At 36.2% G+C, this 23,699-nt stretch overlaps 2 protein-coding genes across 7 annotated transcripts; both read left to right on the forward strand.

The window, feature by feature from the left end:
• Nucleotides 1-456: 456 nt before the first annotated feature.
• Nucleotides 457-18,507, forward strand: LOC103336896 (uncharacterized). 6 transcript variants are annotated; one of them, XM_089041344.1, is made up of 9 exons: nucleotides 457-960; nucleotides 1,158-1,229; nucleotides 2,265-2,331; nucleotides 2,463-2,579; nucleotides 2,776-2,922; nucleotides 3,658-3,794; nucleotides 3,979-4,070; nucleotides 4,403-4,557; nucleotides 5,100-5,449. In XM_089041344.1, the coding sequence occupies exons 5-8, from the start codon at nucleotides 2,868-2,870 to the stop codon at nucleotides 4,554-4,556; spliced, it is 438 nt and encodes a 145-aa protein (XP_088897470.1). In that variant the 5' UTR covers nucleotides 457-960; nucleotides 1,158-1,229; nucleotides 2,265-2,331; nucleotides 2,463-2,579; nucleotides 2,776-2,867; the 3' UTR covers nucleotide 4,557; nucleotides 5,100-5,449. The 6 variants fall into 6 exon arrangements, 2 of the variants coding, with proteins under 2 accessions (XP_088897470.1, XP_088897471.1); XM_089041345.1 differs by lacking the exons at nucleotides 2,265-2,331; nucleotides 2,463-2,579 and having other exon boundaries at nucleotides 460-960; nucleotides 2,792-2,922; nucleotides 3,664-3,794; XR_016121965.1 differs by lacking the exons at nucleotides 2,265-2,331; nucleotides 2,463-2,579; nucleotides 3,658-3,794; ... (1 more) ...; nucleotides 4,403-4,557; nucleotides 5,100-5,449 and adding an exon at nucleotides 17,998-18,507 and having other exon boundaries at nucleotides 464-960; nucleotides 2,792-2,922.
• LOC103336897 (ADP-ribosylation factor-like protein 2) lies at nucleotides 12,958-15,203 on the forward strand. The gene is made up of 5 exons (XM_008240026.3): nucleotides 12,958-13,229; nucleotides 13,334-13,444; nucleotides 13,760-13,922; nucleotides 14,378-14,458; nucleotides 14,804-15,203. Exons 1-5 carry the CDS (start codon nucleotides 13,165-13,167, stop codon nucleotides 14,939-14,941), a joined length of 558 nt encoding a protein of 185 aa, XP_008238248.2. The 5' UTR covers nucleotides 12,958-13,164; the 3' UTR covers nucleotides 14,942-15,203.
• Nucleotides 18,508-23,699: the final 5,192 nt, after the last annotated feature.

Genomic DNA, 23,699 nt, shown 5'->3' on the forward strand with positions numbered 1-23,699 from the left:
GAACGATCAATGGAAAGGAAATCAAATTTCTATTGATCCGTTAGTGATGAAATCTCTTTAGCTTCAGCTGATTTGCGGTTCTTGGGTGAAATGCTTTGAATGTGCGTAATTCTACCTATTTTTGACAATACAATTTTAAACGCGGTGTTAGTGATGAAAGACATAAGTAACCTAATTACAAAAGAAGACAATACGGGCTTTTTATAACCGGATGGGGATGGAAATGAATGTTCCACTTCCACCTACCATTCATGATAAAACAAATGCTTTTCTTGCTGAAGAACCCAGTCAACTGTCAACTCATGCAATTCATCCTTTATTTTTAAGTAGTTTGCATGTGGTGTGTGTGTCTAACGTTTTTGTCATTAAAATGTTTTTATCATATTTCTTTTTGGGCTTCTAGTCCCATATTTCATGATATGGCACATTAAAATATGGGCTGTCATCTGGTGGGGATTTCTATTTGAGAATCTCTGCGTGAGAACACCGTCGGATCTAATCTAACGGATGAGAAAAAGCAATCCTAAGTGAAACTGTTGCAGTGGAAGGAAGCCTACACCCTCCAATTTTTTCACGCTCCCGCGCTTCTTTTCAGTCTCCATCCTCCTCTCAAACCATCTCCTATTTTCTTTGGTCAGAATCGATACCTTTCTCAAACTCCCTCTCTCTTTCTCTGTCCTCTCAGTTTCTCTCCTCTCAAACTCCATCTCTGTCTTGCTCTCTCAGTTTCTCTGCTTCGATATCCCTCCCCGCCGTCATCTCTCTCTTTCCTTTCCCTATCAAAAATCGAGGTCCAAAAGCCCTATTTACTGCTCTCATTTGGTATCAATCTGTTTCATTCTCCTATTCGTTGTTGCCCTCTACCTGTGTTGTCCATCCTGCCGTTCTCTCAGTTGGAAACGCCCAAAACCCCCATGTGGTTAAAACACCCACCCTAATATCTGAGATCTCGTTGAGAGGGTAATAAATTTTCAAACTTTCATAAGATGTTTTGCATTTTCTATTGCACTCACTTAATGTTTTTGCTTTTTGGATTTTAGGGCTTTGATTTTCTGGGTTTCCACTTATGGGCTTATTTCTTTAAGAACATGATGGTGTCTCTGTGAGATTGGGAGATTGAGTGAATTTTTCTTTTAACGTTTTGTGATGTGAATCAGTGCAGTGAGGTCGGTGATGATGACGATGGTGAAGAAGCCAGAAAGGCAGAGGCTCTGCTTCGTCAGTTCAATGTAAGCTTGTCTTTTCTTTAATTAACTAAACATTTTGTCCGTAATGATTTTTATGCTCAACAATTTCTTGGTGTGTGTTTTGATGGAGTTATTTATTCATTTGTTATTTGATGTATTTTTGGGGATGTTTAATAAATAATGGTGATGTAAAATGTAAATTTTCCTTTTTGTTTTCTTTTTTTAAATTAATAAGATTAGCGTTGGGATTTTTTAAAATTAAATAAATAAATAAGTCGCTGTGTGGTTGTTTCAGTTAGACAACATGGATGGATATTTTTGGGTTGCTTTATCTAAATGGAAAAGAGAAGGAAAGAAAACAAAAGATTTTCCTTTAGGGTTGGCAGAAAAATTAAAATGAAAAGACCAACTTGATGTTGGAGACGGAATCACAATTTTTTTAAGACCAAAGAAATGTAATTTATCATTAGCTTTGCTTTCATATTATAAAGTTGACATATAATCTGTCATCATTTTAACGCGGTTGCTTATAATTATTAGATTTTCTTTAATATTTAAGTAGTTGTTCTCTGCTTGTTAAATTTTATAGGAATAGGAAATCATGTTTTTGATGGCTGAGTAGCGGAATAGAATGGATATTACCAATCCAAATATCCAGATGGCTAGCTGATGATTTGTTGGGGGTCACTAGGGGCCGTTTGATTTGTTTTGAATAGGCTTTCTGGTTTTGTTTTGGGGCTTGGCCCCCCCTTTTTATCAAAAAAAAAAAAAAAAATATCCAGATGGCTGAGTGTGAACTAGGTTATTTAGCTTCTTAAGATTATATTGTATCTGCTTTCCATTGACGTTTGCTGTTCAAACTGCAGCATCTCACTCATTCAATTTATTGGTTTGCCTTCTAATTCTTTGAGTATATGTCATGTTTTTTTTTGGGACTTTTGTCATCTGCTTGTATCATTGTGCTTTCTTCACTTGTTTAGATCAAGTATTATGTTGACGAGTGTGAGATCTTTTCAATATGTTGAGAAATGTGAGATAAACTTTTTTATATTCCTGTTTGCTCGATGAGACGCACAGCTTGTGCAGCCATTGAGTCATCTAAGCTTATGCAAGAGAAGCACAGGGAAATACCATCTTATTCGAGGTAAGCAATCTGAATCCTTGTTGGAATGTCATTGAAACAAGTTTTCATTTTTTGCTTTTATTTCTAAATACTAAAGCTTTGTGACTTCACTTCTGTTTTTAATGTTTTGTCTCCAACCCCATTGAAAATAGGGTCTGCTTATGGATAAAGAATTTGGTTTGTCTCAAATTATGGAGAAGATTTTTCTTCTCCTCTTTGGGATTGTATTGTTACAGCTTGTGGTTCATTGCTCTGGTACTGATTTAAAGGTAAAACATGATAGAGGTTAATAGTAAAATTTATTGTTTTGAAGATAATCAAATATAGAAAGAAAAAAAGAGAGTATTCCTCTGAATATTGCTTGAACGTGTTTATATCTACAATTTGCTTAAACTTTGTCTAATTATAGTAAAATTTATTGTTTTGATATTCATTTTTCTTTTCATTTTTTAATTGTTAAAGCAGATACAATTTGTTGCAGGAGAAAGCAGTGCAAGAGAGACTCAACAGATAGAGGGATGGGGAAGCATCATGGTGAGTCAACATAAGCATTGATCATGACTTCTTCGAGCAGTGAATCAAAATCCCTCTTTTTCGTGGACAAGTCCAAGGGTACCTCCTGTGACCTTCATACCTTTGTTTTTTTTTTTTTTTTTGGGTTTCGAGTGACATAATTGTCTTTTTTCGCTTTCGGTAATTCAATTGCTTCTGTACATCAATCCCTAATTTCAGTTCAGCTGCCAGAGTTAGGTTTTTTTAGTTTAGGTAAAGTCGCTTTGTGCAGTCTCTCTAATTTTACATTCGTATTGTTATGAATTTCTGATTTTAGTTTTGGAATAGATTTATATATTTATTACCATTTATTATTTCTCATGAAATGGTCTTATGCCAATGTAAAAGTTTATAACAATATGTTCCGAAGTTCACATTCCACCAACAGCTAATGCAGATGGAGTTATGAATTTAATTTTTGGGATGATTTGTGTGGCCTATAATCTTGGAGAACGTTTTGTTTAAATGGGTTTTATTTTTGGTTTGGTAGAATGCATTTTATTGTGGTTTGGGTTTATGATAGAGTGGTAGAGATGCAGAAGGAGGTGTGGGTATTTTGGCCCAGTTAAAAGGAAATTGCAGGTTTATGGTCTGGTTTAAACAATTGTGTGTCTATGTGTTCACTTAAGGTGTAGGTGTTGTGATGCACAGGAGACTCTGTTTCTAGGTTTAAATTATGTGTTTCTATGTACATAGTTGGGTGATTTCTTAATGTTTCTATTAGGTTGTTTCAGTTTGTTTTCTGTTAGATTTCGACAGCTGCGCTTCGTGTGATTGCTTTCTCTAACTTTGTAGATTTAGGTTTGGCCAAAAGGTGCTGCAATGGGTACAACGACCTAGCCACCACCACCACCACCACCATATATAAGCTCTACAAAGATTACTTGCAAAACCCCAAAAGGGACATAATTTGCGATGGTGGCAATTACACTGTGAGCTTTTCTCGTTCTTCCTGTCAAAATTTGTATAAACTATGTAATTTGATTTCTGAAAAATGCTTTTGTCACAAATGATATTTATATGGATGCTTTTGTTTGCATTTCTAATTATCTCTCTCTAATTTGAATGTTTTGCTTGACTTATGAAATTAAAGTCTTTGGAATTTTATCTTAATAGATGGAATCGTCTCTCACCTTTCTGACGTGTAAGGGTTCCGTTCCATACCCGAAGCAAAAGAAGCAGGGGAAACTATATTTCATGTTTTCCAGGTTAGTTGGAAACTATTTTGTATTTTAAAGTTTCCAATCATGATACATTAGTTGGAATGTGATTTTGTTTCAGGTTAGACACCCAAATATTATATCCTTATTCGATAGTACTTAAGCTGATAAACTTTGGGTGGTTCTACCACCAAGCGTGCCATCTTTGTTGTTGCCGAACCTGTCATGCCACTCTTTGAACAAGTCAAGGAACTCAGTTTACAATTGTAGTTCTATTTTTTTTCCCTTTAATTTTATGTTTGGTTTTCGTATTTTTTTTTTCCTAAAATTGTGGCAGTTGCTCTAATTTGGATATTGTTGTTTGCCTTTTCTCTATATAGAAAGAAAGTTCTTATGTACTCTGATGTTGGCTTCATTTATGCGGGTCATTTCTTTACTGAGCCAGACTACAATAGGCTACAATTGCTACAAGGGGAGAGGCCATCCATGGTTGAAGAAGGGCAATGGATATACCATGCACACCTACCTAAATGAGGTCAGTTTTTTGACTTGCTGCTTAACAATAATAACCAATGTTAACACAAGTGTCCTCTAAACAATAGATATATCCTAAAATTATCAGTCGCAAAATATGTATACATTGTATGAACTCTTTCTATTCTGAACAAAAGCAACGCAGAAATTTTCTTAATTTGATTTTGCTTTTTCCATTTGCCTTCATTTGGAATGGATGAAGAAGTACAAGATTGCATTCATTTTTCGTAGTGAATTGTATTCTTTTATTATGCAGAATATTGTTTCAAATGCATGCTCGCCCTTAAATCCATATTCTCTTTGTGGTTTTCATTAAATTCCTACATTTCTTTGGGCACTTCTGTGTCTCTGTGATTCTTATTCTTCATTGTCAAGTATGCATTTGATGTATGATTATCTTGGTAGTGGCCTATTGTTTCTTCGTTTAGCGTTTTGAACTATATGAGAATTTTAACTATGTTTATATGAAGATGCTGATACTTCCTTACAATCATGTGACATATCAATAATAGGCTTTAATTTTCTGAAACTGATTCAATGCAGCAAAGGAAGATTGATGTGACAATTAGCAGGGAGCTGCTATAGGATTCTATACAATGAAGTGCTTCCACTACTTCAACAACAAAATAAAGGAGGTGGGAACAAAGATTGCTACAGAACCGAGGAAATCTGATTATTCAGGAGCTGAATATGGTCATTAAGTCTTCATGCTCAACAAATCACCCAACTCTGTAAACCAGAATTGTAGGAAGAGATGGTTTCAAATATGTTAATGAGATATGAGTACATTTGCTGTTTTATGTAGGATCTTGGTATTCGTAGGTATTTGTATATTTTTTTAATTCATTTTTTGTGATATTTTTACGTTAGACACAAAAATGAACCTTTGATGGCACGCTGCGTACTACTGATACTTGTTCGAAACTTTGATCGCACACCAATTTGGGGTTGTTATGTGTCATTCTCTTTCATTTAGTAGTATTTTCCAATGCTTTAATTTCCAAAAATCATAATAAATTCATACAAAATATGAAAAATTCACCAAAACATCCCACACTCCTTATCACATTTCCTTCCTCTTTTAAGCTTTAAAATATGAGTGATGTTATTTGGGCACACAAGATTGACCACATTAGCCGACCACTTTATATGACAACTGATGTGGTCATGCCATGTCAATTAATGAACTCTCACATATGGATTATATTTGTATTTATTTTACAAATCAATAATCTTGAAAAACTAAAACAATAAAATTAAATAAAATTAAAATTAACCCTAGCGTCCCTTAGATTGTAGCCTCTCGTTCTTTCAATACTTCCTCACGTCTCCTGCCCTCCATTCCTCCATCAAAAGGAGTTGCCAATTTCCAATCGTCTTTGTATTTATAATGGGAAAATAGAAGGCCCTGAAATTGCTAGTTGTCTTTGTGATTCCTCCTACGATGTCTTTGTGAGCCCTCCATTCCTCCACTAAGACTGACTCATTCAAATGGGGTTTAGGGGTGGGCATTGGAATTGAAGAACCGATCAACCGAACCAAACCGGATTGGAAAAAATTGAAATAAATCGCGTTGACCAAAAAGTCAAACTCAATTCAAAAAACCGAACCGAACCGGTTCTAATCGGATCCTGTTCAGGTTCTATACCTCAACAAACCGAACCGGTCAAACTAAAAAATATATTTAATGTTTATTTATATCCAATACTATATTTTTAATCTCATAACTAATATTTACCCAAGTTCAATTTCAAAACATCTCTTTTCTAGCCTTAATATTTCTTTTTGTATGAAATTGAATAATTTGTTAGTTTTCATGTCAAAAAAATAAAATTTCAGTTGAAATTTGAATAAAAAAATTAATTTGAAAAAATAGTAATAATAATTCAATTCAAAACCAAACCAAACCGGAACCGATTCAACTCAAACCAAACAGTTTTTAAATTTTTTTTTGTTAGAATCGGACCGAACTGAACCGGTTAAATAGTACCGAAGTCGATTCCAATTTGGGACAAAAAACGGTTCCAAACCGAATCATGCCCACCCCTAATGGGGTTTGTCTGTTCCCCTTGGAGGAGGAGGGGTGGCCTTGAAATTGTGTGCGAATGATTCCATCAAATGGGTTTGTACCTCTAGAATTAATTGTCTGTATACCTATATCAAATGAGTTCCTTTTTTAATAGTTAATTTCTTATTTTCTTAACTTCAATGGAAGAGGAGAGATATGAGTAGATTTGATAAAGGAAGGGTTGGAGACGTGAGAAAGAGTTCAGAACCAACGAGGCTTCGTACAGGCCCAGGACACTAGGTTAATTTTAATTTTATTGTTTTGTTTTTTTCCAGATTATTGATAAGAGAAATAATAAATAAAGAATAATTTGAGTCTATATGGCAATATTTATTAATTGACATGGCATGACCACATTAGCTGCCACATTAAGTGTTCGGCTAATGTGGTCAATCTTGTGTGTCTAAATAGCATTACTCTAATAGTTACATATCCAAATTTCAAAAATATTTGTCAATAATGGAAGTTTGTTTATATACTAACAATAATACTATGTTGAACATTATTACTCTCCCTTACAACAACTCTTCCTCCAATTATCACTTCAAATTTCCCAAAGTCAAAATTTTGTTTTCACACATTGTCGAAGAGAATGTCTTAATGAATTTTTAGAAATTTTCGATGGATTTTTCTGATTTTTTATTCATTTTTTCAAAAAAATTTACATTTAAGATACGAAAAATGGACCTCTATTGACACGTGTCGCTGTGCGCTACCGTCCTTTATTTTTGATTAGTTTGCATGTGGTGTGTGTGTCTAACGTTTTTGTCATTAAAATGTTTTTATCATATTTCTTTTTGGGCTTCTAGTCCCATATTTCATGATATGGCACATTAAAATACGGGCTGTTATCTGGCGGGGAGTTCTATTTGAGAATCTCTACGTGAGAACAACCCTCGGATCTAATCTAACAGATAAGAAAAAGCAATCCTAAGTGAAATTGTTGCAGTGGAAGGAAAGCCTACACCTGCCCGCACTTCTTTTCATTTTATTTAGCTCTCTTTCCATCTGTCAGGTATGATTCGTCATAAACTATTTGAGAATTTGAATTTCTTTGTTATGCTGTCAAGTTTAGATTATTTCTCCACCTACCTGGCTTGTGGTTCTTAGCTTGTTATTGTCTGTTGTTTGTACAGGGTGTTTTTCAAATTGATTTAGAGTTGTGGTACAAATTGATTTAGGGTGTTTTTCAAATTGATTTAGGTTTGATTGAAGTAAAATGGCAGCTCTAGAAATTTATCAAATTGATTCAAATTGATTGAGGTTTGATTAAAATAAAATGGCAGCCCTAGAAATTTATCAAATTGATTCAAATTGATTTAGGTTTGATTAGCAGCAGTTCGTGTAGATTAGTAGGAAATTTCTGGAGCAGGTTGCAGCTTCTAGTAGCAGTTCTGCCACTCTCTGAGGTATTCTTCATCTCTCTCTCTCTCTCTCTCTCTCTCTCTCTCTCTCTCTCTGATTTTGATGTTTTGCCGAAATTTTGCATATTTTTTAATTGTTTTTTGTGGATAAATTTTCTATGTTGTTAATTGTTTTCATCTGCCAAATTCATTTTATAACGAAGAGTTCTTGTTTGTATACACTTTTGGTCAGATTTCAAGGTCTTCATTTGCTAATATTTGCCTTGTGTTGTGAATAAGCTTTCTTTAGTCTCGATCTCCATTCGATTGGCTAAGTTGAAGTGCTGAACAAACCCATCACTTATTATATTGAATATATTAGATGAAAACTCCGATTTTTTTCCCTTAAAAAACTTTAATTTCCTAATTAGATTAATAGAAATCAAATTGCCTTTTTAAACAATGCTGCCACTTGTGTTTCCATGAATCAAAACAAATCATGAAAAGGAACTATATAGAGGGATGCTCTATTTTAATCTGTAGAGAATTACGAATTTGGGTTCTTGAGGATGTATATATACAGCTTTTAACTCATAGACTGTTTTGTTCTTATAATTTAGAAGAATAAAAGTTGAAGAGAATATTGACAACAATTTATTAAGCTTTATTATGTTTAATGCATGTGTAAGGACCTAATTTTAATACATGTCGCACTCTCATATTATGAGCTTTATTATGTTTAAAGACCAAATTGGGAAATGAAAGTAAATATAAATATGTACATAGTTATTTTTTTTAATTAAATTGTTTTGTTTTGTTTTGTTTTAGTTCGATAGTATAATATTTAAGTTTTTATTTTTTTTTAATTGAGATATTATTTTTAGTTAATATCATGTTTAAATTAGCATGAAATTAGTATTAATGTTGAAGATTTTGTTTTGTTTTGTGGCATGATTACAATCTATTTCAATTTAATCAAGCACCTCATTTTACTAGACAAAGTCAAGTATCCAACTGTGAAACGGTGTTTTATATTATTATTATTATTATTTTAAACAGCTATTAAAAGAGAAGAGAAGTTAAAGAAATAACCAAGTGAGGGCTAGGCCCAATTCGTGGATGTCTCAAATCACTTCAATTCATTTATCATAGCAAAGAACAATGGCTGTTACTATTTACGTGAATAGTAGCAGCATTTGCAAAAGGCTTGTGGTGTTTCCACCTATTACCTTGTCAATCACTATTAACATGAGATATGATGAGATGAATTTGTATAAATTTTTTGTGTAGGAAGTGAAGAATATGACTAAAATTTGTTTTTTAAAAATTATGAAATTTTTAGTTTTTTTTTAATAAAATTTTTATTATTGCTGACGTCAAGCAAACCCAAGCTAGAGCGAGATCGTTTTGCCTTCAAATGATCTGTTTCATGGGACCCGACTTCGCAGCGGCTTAGGCTCACGAAAAATGAGGCTTGGGCCCCTCCCGCCAGGCAAAGGTTGCCATGGCAGGGGGAGTTAGGCACCACTATTCATGTGAATAGTGGTTGCCCTTGTAAAAAGCCATTTCCGTTTGTTGAAGAAAAATGTAAATCTCCAAACATAATTTCACCACCACTAATCAATTAATGGGGTTTTATTATTTTAGGTTCGACCCATTAAAGACGCAAGTCTCTTAATTACAATCCCTCGCTACAAGGGAAAACCCTTTGATTCCATCATAAAGAAACAGAATGTATGTGTTTGGTTTTGCGGCTGCTCCCAAGTTCAACCTCAGGATGCCTACGTATCCTTTTCAGGAATCAAGCCACTCGTAGTTCAAAGATTCGCAATGAATAGATGACTCATTGCAAAAAGGGGAATTTGAATGAATTCGATTGAGGGGTGTTTGAGTGAATTTAGCTGAATAAGCCAGGGATTCGATATGGAGTTGTGTTTGGGATGGTTGCATCTAGATTGAATCTCTAGATTGCCTACGTACCCTTTCAAAGAGATCAAACCAACGTAGTTCGGACTTGATTTGTGTAAAGGTAGATATTTGATTTGTGGGGATTTGGTTGCGGTTGCGTCTATTGGGATGCTAGACTGCCTACGTACCCTTTACGGGATCAAACCATCGTAGTTCCAAAATTTAGAAATTAATGGGTAAGTGTGGCCCAATAATTTAGAGTTTGTGTCTTTGAGACGATTTGAGGATTTTTATAGGTAGATGACCTATGGGAAAAATTGGAAATTAATGGGTAAGTGTGACCCAATAATTGAAAATTTGTGTTTGAGATATTTGAATTTAATCTCATTGGAATTTTCATGGGTAGATGACCCATGGGAACAATTGGATGGTTTTGTACCATTTTTCCTTTTTGTTAATGTCCAAGAAAAATAATGAGCAATTTTAATTAGCCCACTAATTTTCTAAAATTAACATTATTTGGACTTGGGCCCAAATATGGCAATGAGGATTGTTGAATTAATCCATTAACCATATGATAAGAAATCTAGGCCTATGTAAATTTAATGGGTAATTATTAAAATCACCCATTAAATACTATGGACTTTTGAGAGTTAATGGGGCAATTATTTTTTACAGCCCATTTTTCTATATCAGGCCTTTGATATTTGTTGATAGTTGGCCCACCAACAAGGAGCCCAGAAGAGCTTTGGTCCAGCAAGCGATTGAAACAACCTGGTAGATATCTAACTCTTTGTAGAGTTTGTTTCCAAGTAAAATCAGACCTTGCAGTCCCATATTTATCTGGAATACTTGTGATCAGTCCGAATTAAGAGCAAACATTGTTACTGTTCAGTCTTTAAAAGAGTACACGAAGTCACAATCAGTACAGAGCCTTTACAAACAAAGAGAGAAAACCAGAAGAAAAACTGCCGCAACATATCAAGAGGTTTCAGATTTTTTTGTCTTTTTCCACTTTTTTTCTCTGCAACAAGGAGTTTCTTATGTCCTTTTTTTTTTATCTTTTCTTCCAATCTTCAACAAAGTGGCGTCAGCCACCTTCTTCCTTCTTCTTTTTGTTTTGACTTTTCTTCCTCTTTTTGATGGCTGTAGCAAACCCCTTTTTTTTTTTTTTTATTGTCAAACATCATGTCCTATATTTTGGTTGTTTAAGAAACCAACAGATGGGGCATTCAATGCATGGGCTGCCCCAACGTTGCTCTTCCCAAGTTTTGCTTCTTTTTCTTCTTTTTTATACCCCTGTTTCCTTTTGGCTGGCACCTTTCTCTCCTTTTAACCCAGCAACATCCACGAAGTGGCATACGGCCACTTTCTTTTCTTTTCTTCTCGGTGGCTGTCTCTTTTTGTTTATTGTTGCTATATGCAATCTTCTTGCAGGTCTCCATTTTTCTTTCTGCCTGTTCTTTTCTTCACAACTAACTTACTTTTTTGTTTCAGTGAGGAAAGTAAGGCTTTCAGAGGCAGAGATGGAGATGAATGGTTAAAGAGTCCAAGAGGTAACTCAAGCCCTTTTTTTTTGTGTGAATACATTTTGGGCTGAACCCTCAAAACACCATTTCTGTTTCACATGATTTTCTTTTGCTCGGCAGAGCTTTGTTGAACAGAAATCCTCTCATGGATTCGTTGCTCATGATTTAAGGGTTGCCACCCATTATGGATTTATCATCCAACAAAATGATTTAAGGGTTGCCACCCATCATGGATATCATCCATGAGTTTGATTTGAGGGTTGCCACCCATTATGGATTTATCATCCAACACAATGATTTAAGGGTTGCCACCCAACAAGCATTAATTGAAAGAATCCATGTACCTGTGAAAAGTATTCTTGTGCTTATGCTCTTGCAATTTTTCTCCTGCAGCAGTTTTCTTCTTCTGTCGTTTCTTTTCTCCCTTTTTTTTTACTGCTGTCCCTTTTATAACCAAGGGCCTTCTTAGTGTATGAAAACTGAATAATCAACCCCCCCAAAAATAGGAGCCACTAACCTCTCTTAAGAGTTTTCATTGGTTTAGAGCTCCACTTCTCTACCCTCAACTTTCTGCTTGTTAGATGTGGCTAATAACAAATATCAAAATCATGGGGCTTATCCAACCCACGTTTCAATTTTTTTTTTTGTGATTTTTTTTATTCCAACACCGTTACCACTCGTTGGCATGGCAAAGGGCAACTACTATTCATTTTTTTAGTTTTTTTTCACAACTTTTTTTACTTAAACAATTAATTTGGATGATATTTTCAGATAAGATTTTTGGGTTTCTACGTGTCAAAACTATTCATTTGTGCTTGTATAATCTATATAATAAAAAATTGGAAATGTAAGAAAGTTTAGAAAATATTGGCAAATCAACAAGTATAAATTTCAAAATCCAAATTTCAAATTAAATTTTTTTGGATGAGATATCATGCTCCATGCCCCTCCAGTTTCAATAGAAGAAGCCATAATATGATAGAGAAAAATAAAACTTGAAAGTGAAAAAAATATTGAGTAGAAAGTGAATAATAATAGAAGGAGAAGAAAATGTATGAGGATTTGGTGTTAAAAGTGAAGAGTATTGATTGATATTTATAGAAAAAAAATTAAGTAATTTTTTGGTTTTTTATTTATTTAAAAATTAGATTTTTTTTCATTTATTTATTGCACAAAAATTGGCTGCCGTTGAATTGGAGAAAAAAATCTGATTAGAGAGCCCATAGTGCGACACGTGGACTTTAGCGATACTGTAGCGATGTAGCACTGTAACGCTGACGTCAAATCCAAAACAAGAGCTGGAGCTCGAGCCAACCTTGCCCTTGGGCCAGCCCAGGTCGCTGGGTCCCACCTAGTGCCAGGGCTGCATTTTGTTGCTGGAAACAGCTTTTTGGCCCAAACAAACCCCCAAAGTTCCTCGCTGGAAATGCTCTTAGGCCCTTGAGGAAGACCTGGCTGCTTTGGATCCTGGAGTCTTTTAGATTAGAAGATAAGTATGGCCCTGAGCTGAGTTAACTTGTAGTTTGTTTTGTTTTATTTTTTGGTCTGAAAATACTTCATTAAAAGGCGCAAAAACCGCCAGCAAAACAAGAAGACAGGCCATAAATTTGTACTGCCATTTTACCCTGGTTGTCAATTCAATTTTCTTTAAAATTAAGAGCCCTGATTTACAAATTACAATCCTCAATCCTAACTTTCATCGGATCATCTGAAGCTGTATTGGGGAGAAGCTCAATCTGATTCTTTTTGGGAGGGAACAAATGGGGCTTCTCAGCATCATTCGAAAAATTAAAAGGAAGGAAAAAGAAATTCGTATACTCATGGTGTAAGTGAAACTTCATCTCTCCCTCTCTTACCTTTTGTTCACTCGTATGATATGAGAATTAAGTAATCGTTTGTTCGTTTGTTTGTTTTGTTTTGTTTGCGAAGTGGGCTTGACAATTCCGGCAAGACTACCATTGTGCTCAGGATTAATGGAGAGGACACCAGTGTTGTCAGTCCCACACTCGGCTTCAACATCAAGACCATCACTTACCAAAAGTAAGTGAACTACGCTTAACCCCAAATCATGATATTTTTTTTACATTTGTATTTGTTTGTACCAAAGTGTTATGAAAATAGTTTGTGGGTTAATCATATATAGAGGTAGTTGGAATGCTTGGGGCTCCTATTAAGGAGATTGGGTGTTTATTTTCTCAATTTGGGGATTGTTTTTTCCCAGATTATTGACAACTGTTTATTTCATTGATTCTTTTATAGACCATAAAAAACTCTGGCGCCAATGCGGTTTTGAAGTTTCATACTTTGTTTATTATGATATGGAAACTTTAAATGCTTGTAATTTGATCTTGGCAGGTATACCCTTAATATATGGGATGTCGGGGGACAGAAAACAATAAGATCTTACTGGAGAAACTATTTTGAGCAAACTGATGGCCTGGTATGGGTAGTTGACAGTTCAGATCTTAGAAGGTTAGATGACTGCAAAATGGAACTTGATAATCTTTTGAAGGAAGAGGTATATTCGCTCATTACTTCATTATACACTCGCTCTTTTTGTTTTTGTACCTAGTGTAAAATAACCCATTTGGATTTCTCGTTATTCATATACCTCCTTTATTGTACGATATGATTTATATGCTCATCTGCAGTTCCAACTATTAGGATATCCATCTAGTATGCGAGCATGTTCTGAGTGTATCAACTCATGCTGCATTTTCTCGAGTCTTGTGTGAGTGTATAACTGTTTTAACTTCTGCTGGCTGTGAACTGATTAATTATGTAATTGAGATGCATCACTTGAAATTTTGGATAAGCAATCACATCCTCTTAAATAACTTATAATGTTGCTGGTCATATTGACATGATAAGACCTAGGAAATGCTTTGAGGAGTAATCCTTGCGCTTGTGAGTTATGACCATTATTTTGGTCAAATGTTCTAAAGAAGCTGACTTGTTTTGATGATATGACAGAGGCTATCTGGATCATCCTTATTGATACTAGCAAATAAACAGGACATAAAAGGTGCCCTTACTCCAGAAGAAATTGCTAAGGTAAGGCTCTAGGTCAGCGTGTATATACACGTAGGATTAATTTGTGAATGTAGCCCTGGTTTTGTTTTGCATGCTTTGATTACCCATTGCCCATAGACAGCTTTATTCGTTGTCTTGTTATGTTGCTTTAGATTGTTTATTCACTTGTCTTATTGTCTGGATGACAAATGCAACAACGGCATGGGTTTTACTCGTCATGTCCGTGGAGTTTATATGCAACAATGTTATGTGAAATCTTTCAAGGAGTTTTCGTACATGTTCGAAACAATTTATATACAGATGAAGATGAGCATTCCTTTAAAATTCTGAGTTTCTGAAACAGTTATCTATTATACTTCCGTCTAGGTTTTGAACTTGGAGGCGATGGATAAAACTCGGCATTGGGAAATTGTTGGCTGCAGTGCATACACGGGAGATGGACTGCTTGAGGGATTTGATTGGTTGGTCCAAGATATTGCCTCTCGGATCTATGTGCTGGACTAATGCCTATCTTGAGTATTTTATTTTTGGTTGTGTTTTGAGTGATTTTTCATTGAGGTGGAGAGTTATCTTGGTATTTTATGGAAAGCTGAATGGAACTTTCAGATTTTGAAGCAAACTTTGCTGTTAAAAGCGAGAGGGAAAATGCGTCGTTGTAGTTGTAGCCTTGTGTATAGCGGCGGACCCAGGAATTTTTCAGCCGAGTCAAGAGAATCAAATTCAAGTCCCACTTGTGGTTTGAACTCCACACTTACTTTCGGTGTCACCTCGGTTTCAGACTCCATTTCACAATCCTTGCAATTTAACCCCAAAGATCACCTCACCATCATAATAATATTGACACATGCTTTCAATGAGCATTCAAATATGTATATTAACCAAAATATTATATGCAAAATATGATTGTCACACCCAAAAAAAAAACACCACTGTATATATCAGAGAAAAATACTTCCCGCACGATATTTAAACGAAATAGATTGTGAAACATTAGTAAAGACGTATTCTCCACATAGGTAGTCATTGTGAGCGTCCGGTGAAACATGACAAAAACTACTTCCAAACTAGCGTAACTCATGCCGATATACTTGGTCGAACATTTTCCTCAAATACTCAAATTCACAAATACAGAATATCACTTATCTCATAATTCCTAGCTTACAAATTTGTACAAATATGACAATGTAGCCGATTTAGAGCTAGATGTCAACCCCAAAAGTTTTTGACCTTCCTGTCATGAAGGACTCAAAATCAACTCTAGTTTCACATTTGCTCAAAGATTTTAAAACCAAGAGTATATAGAACCAGATGCGAGTGCTCACTTCGTAGTCTCAAATCCTCAAGTAATCGAACTCAAGGCCACTTTCGAGCGTGCTCAAGGATGTCAACACCATGAGTACAGAACAAGATGCGCCGCTGTCACCAGTTTTGTGGTCACCAGATGGGTCCTCAAGGCTTGATGAATGCTCATACCAGAATCAACAAACCAGAAATATGAAAAGAGGAAAACGAATTAGAGGGGTAGATGTGCTATTCAAGATAGTAGCTTGTTTGTATGGTTTGAATGACCAAACCAGAAAAATTAAATTTAAAAAAAGAATAGAAGGGGTAGATGTGTTTGGTATTCTTCCTGAAAGAGAATATCAAACCATCAAAAACATTTCAGACCAAAAAAAAAAAAAAAACACCATCAAAAACATAGAACAGATGTTTTGGAGGGAGGGAGGAGAGAACACGCACAAGTTGAGGGCTGGTTCCAGTGCAATTGTTTCATTTACAATTGCTTTTTCACAGAGCCGTTAGATATATCCAACGGTGCTCTCATATTAGGTCCTCACTTAGAGATGCTTGCTAGAGAACGACCCAAGGTAAGACCGCATAGCCCAAAATAAAGAAACAAACAAAGTAAGATGAGGCCAGGGTCATAAAGCCATCAGGGGACTAGAAGCCCAAAATGAAGGGATATGAAAACATTTTAGTGACAAAAACGTTAGACATACACACCACATGCAAACTATTCAAAAATAAAGGATAACTTGCATGAGTTGACAGTTGAGTGAGTTCTACAACAAAAAAAGTATGAGTTGAATCATGAATGATAGGTGGAAGTGGAACATTCTTTTCCATCCCCATCCGGCTATAAAAAGCCCGTATTCTCCGCTTTTGTAATTAGTTCAGATATGTCTTTTATCACTAACTCAGAATTTAAAACTTTGTTGTCCAAAATGGGAAAAATTGCCCACCTATCAAACATTTTACCCAACAACAAAAAATCCGCTGAGGCTAAAGAGATATCCAAAATGATTCAACAACTCGAAGAAAAAAAAGATAGAGCAATCAAATTTCCATCAATCATACTCCATAGATCAAAATCAATCTACACGAGAATGCTACAAAGCTTAGATTGATTTTGATCTACGGAGTATGGATTAATGGAAATTTGGTTGCCATTCCAATGTTCATTATTCTTGACTTCTAAGATTTCGTGTAAGTCATGAATGCTCATTACTAATAATTATTTGAGTGTTTTAAGATTATCTATGTCTATCTTTTTCTTCTTCGAGTTGTTCAATCATTTTAGATATCTCTTTAGCCTCAGCAAATTTTTTTTTGTTAGGTAAAATGTTTCGTATCTATGCAATTTTTCCCATTTTGAACAACAAAGTTTTAAAAGCGCTGTGCTACCAACATCCCTTTCCCAAAAACCACCATTACCCAAACATGCAAACAAAACTGTGTACCCTAAACCCAGCTAAACACAATCAGTGAGGAAGGCAAGTGAATTGAGTGGAAGTTTAGGGGAACAGAGAAGGAGAGAGAGTTATTATTATTATTATTATTTTACATTATTTTCTGGTTTTAAATATTTTAATTTTTTTATAAAGTAAATAGTTAACCATATGTGTTAAGTTTTGAGAAGGGTGATGAGAGTGCCTATTGAGTTAAAGTGATGAGCGAAAATTCTCTTGAAGGCTACCATTTTTACAGTGTAGTATGTTGTTTTTTCTTAGTTTTACTAAAAATACAAAATTGAAAAAAAATTTATGCCATTTTTTCCCTCTATTGAATGTAGTAGTTGGAGTTCATTTTTACTCGCTTAGCAACACTGAAAGATGAAGGAGAGGGATAAACTCTGTAAGCAGCCTTTAGAGGGAAGTGATAAACTCAGTAAGCAGCCTTTAGAGGAAAAAGTAACCAACTCTGAGGGAAGAAAATCAGGTCTGAAGAAAGAAAAAAATAAATCCTATGATGCCCTTCAGTTTCAGAGATGTACGAGTGGTGGAAGATGATGGAAGTGATAAACTCAGTAGACTACCATGAGTTGGAATTAAAACAGGTTTCAATAATAAAAAGAAATTGGGTCATCTAGTGGCTGAGATGAGTTTGGTCCTCATAGGACCTCAATTTTAAGCCCTTAGGTCAGCGGGACTGTATATATATATATATATATATATATATATATATATATATATATATTTTATAATCAATTACTTATTTACTTGTACATTTTGGGTTGGCACTTTCTGTGTTTATCAGTCAATGAGTTGTGTTGTTTGTAGAAACAGAAAATTTTGGTGTTTTGAACCTCAACACAGCTGAGGTTGCCCGCGCATCTCCACCTATTAAACCAGATTTTTGTATGAAGAAGGCCCAAATTAGAACTGGTCAAGTTGTACCGTTTGAATAACATTTGGTTGTTATTTTTCCAACCACAATGAAGAATAGTAGAAAATCTTCAAAAATCAAAAGAGAAGCTCGGAGATGAAGAACGAACAGAACTGAGCTCAATGCCCATGAAAATCTTCCAATGCTTATGTATCCTTAACAAAATCAAACTAACGTAGTTGATGAATCGTAATAAGTGAACGACTCATTGAATTTGGAAAAGTGTTTGAGTGAATTTGGTTGGAGAAACAAAGAATTCAATTTAGTTGCACTTGCGTCTAGTAGAATGCTAGATTGCTTATGTATCATTGACATGATCAAATTAATGTAATTCCAAATTGCAATGATTTAATTTGTGTAATTTTGTACCACTTGGGGCTTTAGTTTGATGATTGAGAATTGAAGGCAATTTGGATTTGAGCTCATTAATTTATAATTTGTGAATTTCAAAATTAAGACCAATTGTTCACTAATTGGGTTTTTAATGAACAAATCCATTGTACCTGAGACTTGCAACGGAACGAGCCTATTATATTTGAGACTGTCGAGTCTTTAGATATGAGACGTGCACATTGTGTCTTGATATCCACTTTGACATGAGACCACCATCCATTGTGTCATGGGTCTTGAGCTTGCACTTGATCGACAATATTTTAATGGGCATATATCATGAAACTTTTTATCTCGGACTCCCAGCATAGGAATGCAAGCCCTCTTCCAAGAGAGATTAACTGGGGCTTCTCAAAACATCAAAGAAGCCAAGTTTTTATTCAAATAGGATTGCATCCTTCGTGTACCACTGCAGGTGGTGCTTCCCATATGCACCATTTAAGGTTCTTATTTTAACAAGCACCACACAGCTCTTCAATTATCAGGACTTTTAGAAGAGGGAACGACACTTAAACTTTTTATACCATGAGAATCTGATATGGAGCATAATTAGTAAAATACGAAATGGAAAAAGTACGAATAAAATATATACGTATTTTATTTGGTAATATACAAATAAAAAGTTCGGCCACTACAAAGAATTTTAAAATATGTGAAAAAGATGTGTATAATACGTGAATTTTGTCTTTATTATTGAAAATTTTGTGAAAAATGTGTATTAAACGTGAAGAATATGTACGTATGTATATAATGCGTGTATTGTATGTTTGATCTTAAAAATTGTGTATTTTATCGAGTCTTTAAAACTTACGTGCATGTATAATACGAGTAAATAGGAAAAATGCTAACTAAGATATGAAGTAATTGGTTATCCCCTTAACTCTTACTTGTATTAAGCCTTATTTTTTTTTCCTTCGTGTACAGATGGTATGCCATGTAATGTAGGACACTGCAGATTTACATGCCAGGAAAGAGAGCATAGCCAAAATAAACCAAGAAACAGATTACGACGAGGCCAGGGCCATAAAGCCATCATGGCACTAGAAGCCCAAAAAGAAAGGATACAAAAACGGTTAGACACACACACACGACATGCAAAACCAGTCAAAAATAAAGGATAACTTGCATGAGTTGAGTTATACAGCAAAAAAAGCATGACTTGAGTTATACAGGAAAAAAAAGCATGAGTCGAGTTCTACAGCAAAACAAGTATGAGTTGAATCATGAATGGTAGGTGGAAGTGGAACATTCATTTCCATCCCCACATCCGGCTATAAAAAGCCTGTATTGTCTTCTATTGTAATTAGGTTAGATATGTCTCCTTTTTTTTTTTTTTTTTTTTTTTTATATATATAACTAACAATGCTTTTAAAACTTGGTTGTCAAAAAATGGTAAAAATTGCAGGCTATAAAACCTTTTTGTAACAAAGAACAAAAATCTGGAGAGGCCAAATATCCTTCTCTCTAAATGTGTCTTCAACAGAATACACAGGATGAATGGAGATTTGGCCTCAGCAGATTTTTGGTTCTTTGTTATAAGGTTAGCTATGCAATTTTTCCCATTTTTTATAACAGTTTTAAAAGCGCTGTGCTACCACAACATCCCTTTCCCAAAAACCTCCATTACTCAAACAGGCCCCTTCTCTCCCTACAATATCCACACCAAATCAAACAAAACTGTGTACCCTAAACCCAGCTAAACACAATCAATTTCTTCCACGTCTAATTCCGAAGCACCCAATAACATGCGTCGCAGAGGCCGTCCAGTAACGGCATTAATATAATCTATAGACTCAATGCCTTAAAAAGAGAAATGTTTTCAGGGACATTAAGAATCAGAATGAAGCTAAAATTTGTAGCCATTATCATCCAGACAAAGATTGAAAAAGTGAATATGGACTTACTAGCATTCTCTGCATGAATTTAAGATCCAAAATAGCCAAATTGTTCAACACCTTCAATGCTCCAGCTGCCACGTTTTCAAAATTTGAGGGAAGGACATCAGAGGTCTGAAATAGAATAGTAACTTTGGCTACAATTATGTCATGATCAAAGATACCATCAGTACGAAGCGTTACAAACACACCAATGGATGCACGATTCATCTAACGGTCTAGATTTTCCCAAGGACTGAGTTATGGGAAGATCTTCAGTACTATCACCCTCTGCAAATTTAGCCTCTTCATTTGATGTATGAGAAGCAGGTAGGGCAGAAGCTATGAAATCAAGCAAACCAGCTTGGCAGGAAGCTAGCAGTTCAGGATTAGTGTTTACAAGTCAACATAACCATCTCAAAGAGTAAACTTCAAAGCTGGTCTTTTCTCACATACTTGGAGGCTTGGGGCATCAAATAAGGCAATTCCAAGCACACAAGATTTATAAAAATGTACAGCTAATTAAGTAAGCAACTTTTTCAATAAAACACTCACTGATTCAGAAACCAATTGGAATCTTGGGGACAAGGGGGTAAGAGATACTTTCCACTAGAAATCTCTGACCTACATTTTGGCATACCAATTTACACCCATGCTAATTGCAAAGTACCCAAATTCAGGACATCAGCATCCCCTATCTGGCTACACTCTATAAAAAACTTGATCATTTCAGCAATTATTAACCCAATACTTGCGGCCCCTGAAATCCTTAGAAGCTCGCTGTCATATCTGCTCCAGGTAAAACTCGCATGGTTGCTCACTTTCACTAAGTCTCTCGGCCAATTTCTGGGCCAGAAGTTCAGCCTCCTCATGCTGGGCTTTGGTTCTTTCCTCCTTCCTATGAAGTTGTTCCATGGCCTTTGTTTCACGCACTTCACTTGTCATCTATTCTCTTGCCTCTCATTTCTTCTATGTAACTGCACGCTTCCTTGGTCGAAAGAGAACTCCGGATTACGTTCCCAGGTCGAACGACGAAAGGGGGTGAATACCGCAAAGTCACCCGACGCTCAAGTCCGTGTTTGTGCAGCGTACTCTTAGTGTTCAATTGAATTTCTCGTACCTTGGCTGGAGGTCTAGCAAGGTTTTTATAGCGCTTCGAGTTCTTGGGTTTGGCCATACTTCCCTAGCTTTGTGCATCCCGTCCTCCACTTCATGGTAGTGGGATCAGATGAGTGATTTGCGTCTCCCTTGCTCCGCACTTCTCTAGTGGGAGGGAAGCTCGATGATCCCACGTCTTTCGGTTGTGGCATATGGGTTAAGCCATGATAAATGAGATTTGGTCCCCACAGTGCCCCCCTTTTTTCCTCTCTACACGCGTCGCGAGTGGAGAGGGAAAAATGATCTAAGTGGGACTTTGGAACAGGATTTCTTCGAGTTGAGCGCATGTCATCCTGATGGGCTCATGGCTGAGCCCCAATAAGCCATACCTTTTTCCCTTGGGCTTGCTGGTCAAGCCCAAAAATATGATTCCTATTGGCTTATCATCAACCCATGCATGTTGCTTTCACACCTTGCATGTGAAATATTCAAAATATGAACTTTCATGCACGTTGCTAACTTTTCAAGTTCCAATTGTGGACTGCTACCCCTATGTGGAGTATCCAAGTGCGGACAGCCGATCCCATGCGCAAGTGGACCTTTTTCTTTATTTTGAATTTCTGCACCTTTGCCGATCTGGTGGGCCCCTGCGTATTTTCCTCTTTGCTAATCGACCCCAGTTGGGGTGCGCTTGATTTTGAGCTTTTGCTAATCCAACGGGCCCCATACCTCTTGGTTTCTCTCTCCTGGCCGATCCCATCCCCAGGTGCGCTTGGCTTTAAGCTTTTGCCAATCCGGTGGGTCCCATGTCTCTTAGTTTCTCTCTCATGGCCGATCTCATCCCCAGGTGCTCTTGGCTTTGAGCTTTTGCTAATCCGGTGGGTCTCATGTCTCTTAGTTTCTCTCTCCTGGCCGATCCCATCCTCAGGCACACTTGGCTTTGAGCTTTTGCCAATCCGGTGGGTCCCATACCTCTTGGTTTCTCTCTCTTGGCTGATCCCATCCTCGCTTGGTTTTGAGCTTTTGTCAATTCAGTGGGTCCCATGTCTCTTAGTTTCTCTCTCCTGGCCGATCCCATCCCCACTTGGTTTTAGGCTTTTGCCAATACGGTGGGTACCATGTCTCTTAGTTTCTCTTTGCTAGCTGATCCCAAATGGATTCCAATACCCCTTGAACTGTCTTTCCAAACCCACGCGCCCTCGGTTCTTGAACTGATCCAAGGTGTCCATGCTTTTTTTTATTATTTTTTTTACTTTTTTGTTCTTCTCTTTTTTCTTGCACTTGAGCTGTCCATGCGGGCCCCAAAACCCTTTAGTTGTACTTCCAGACCCGTGCGCCTTCGGTTTCTCAATCAATCCAAGGTGTTCATGAACTTTTTTTTGTTTTTTTTGTTTTTCTTCTTCCTCTCTCCCTTTTTTCCTTCTTCTTTGCGCTTGAGCTGTCCATGCGGGCCCAAAAGCTGTACTTCCGGACCTGTGCGCCTTCGGTTTCTCAATATAAAGGCTAATTTGTCATGTTTAATCATGCGGTCTTCGACCTTGTCACATGCGTATTCTTAATCATGTTACTTGATCTCTAACCATGTCATGGTTCCCGATCATGTCGTAGTCTCCGATCACTTCTTTATGCGCGATTTCCAATTGCATCTTTATGCGTGATCTCCAATCACTTTTCCATGCGTGATCTTCGACCACGTCTTGATTGCGATCTTCGATCGTACTTTTTGCCTTTTGGCCAAGCACCTTTTGTGCCCATGTATTAGTATTTGTATTTTCTTATTTACAAGGTCTTCAACCACGTGGATTCAGGTGATGATAATTTAAACAAATATGGCCTTCGACCAAACAGTTCGAATGTTGAGAAAACATGCATTCCATTAAGCGTTCATCGAATGATGGACAGTTTAGGGAAAAATCACAAATGACAGAAAGATTAAAGCGACAAAGAAATGAAAAATTATAAAATCAAATGAAATACTTCCTCAGATGAATTGCGTCCCAAGGGCCAGTACATATTGACCTCTCTCGATATGCCTCAGCATATAGACCAATTTTCCATAAACCTCCGTTACCTCGTACGGTCCTTCCCATGTCTATCCAAATTTTCTTGCATTTAGGTCTTTAGTATTCTCCATGACCTTTCTGAGTACCCACTCGCCTACTTTGAATTTCCTCTGCCTTACTCGTTTATTGAAGTAATTGGCTGCCTGGTTCTAGTAGTTCGCAAGTCGTAAT

The sequence above is a fragment of the Prunus mume genome, linkage group LG7 (assembly GCF_029339155.1).
Source record: "Prunus mume cultivar Tortuosa linkage group LG7, ASM2933915v1, whole genome shotgun sequence".
NCBI classification, from domain to species: domain Eukaryota; kingdom Viridiplantae; phylum Streptophyta; class Magnoliopsida; order Rosales; family Rosaceae; genus Prunus; species Prunus mume.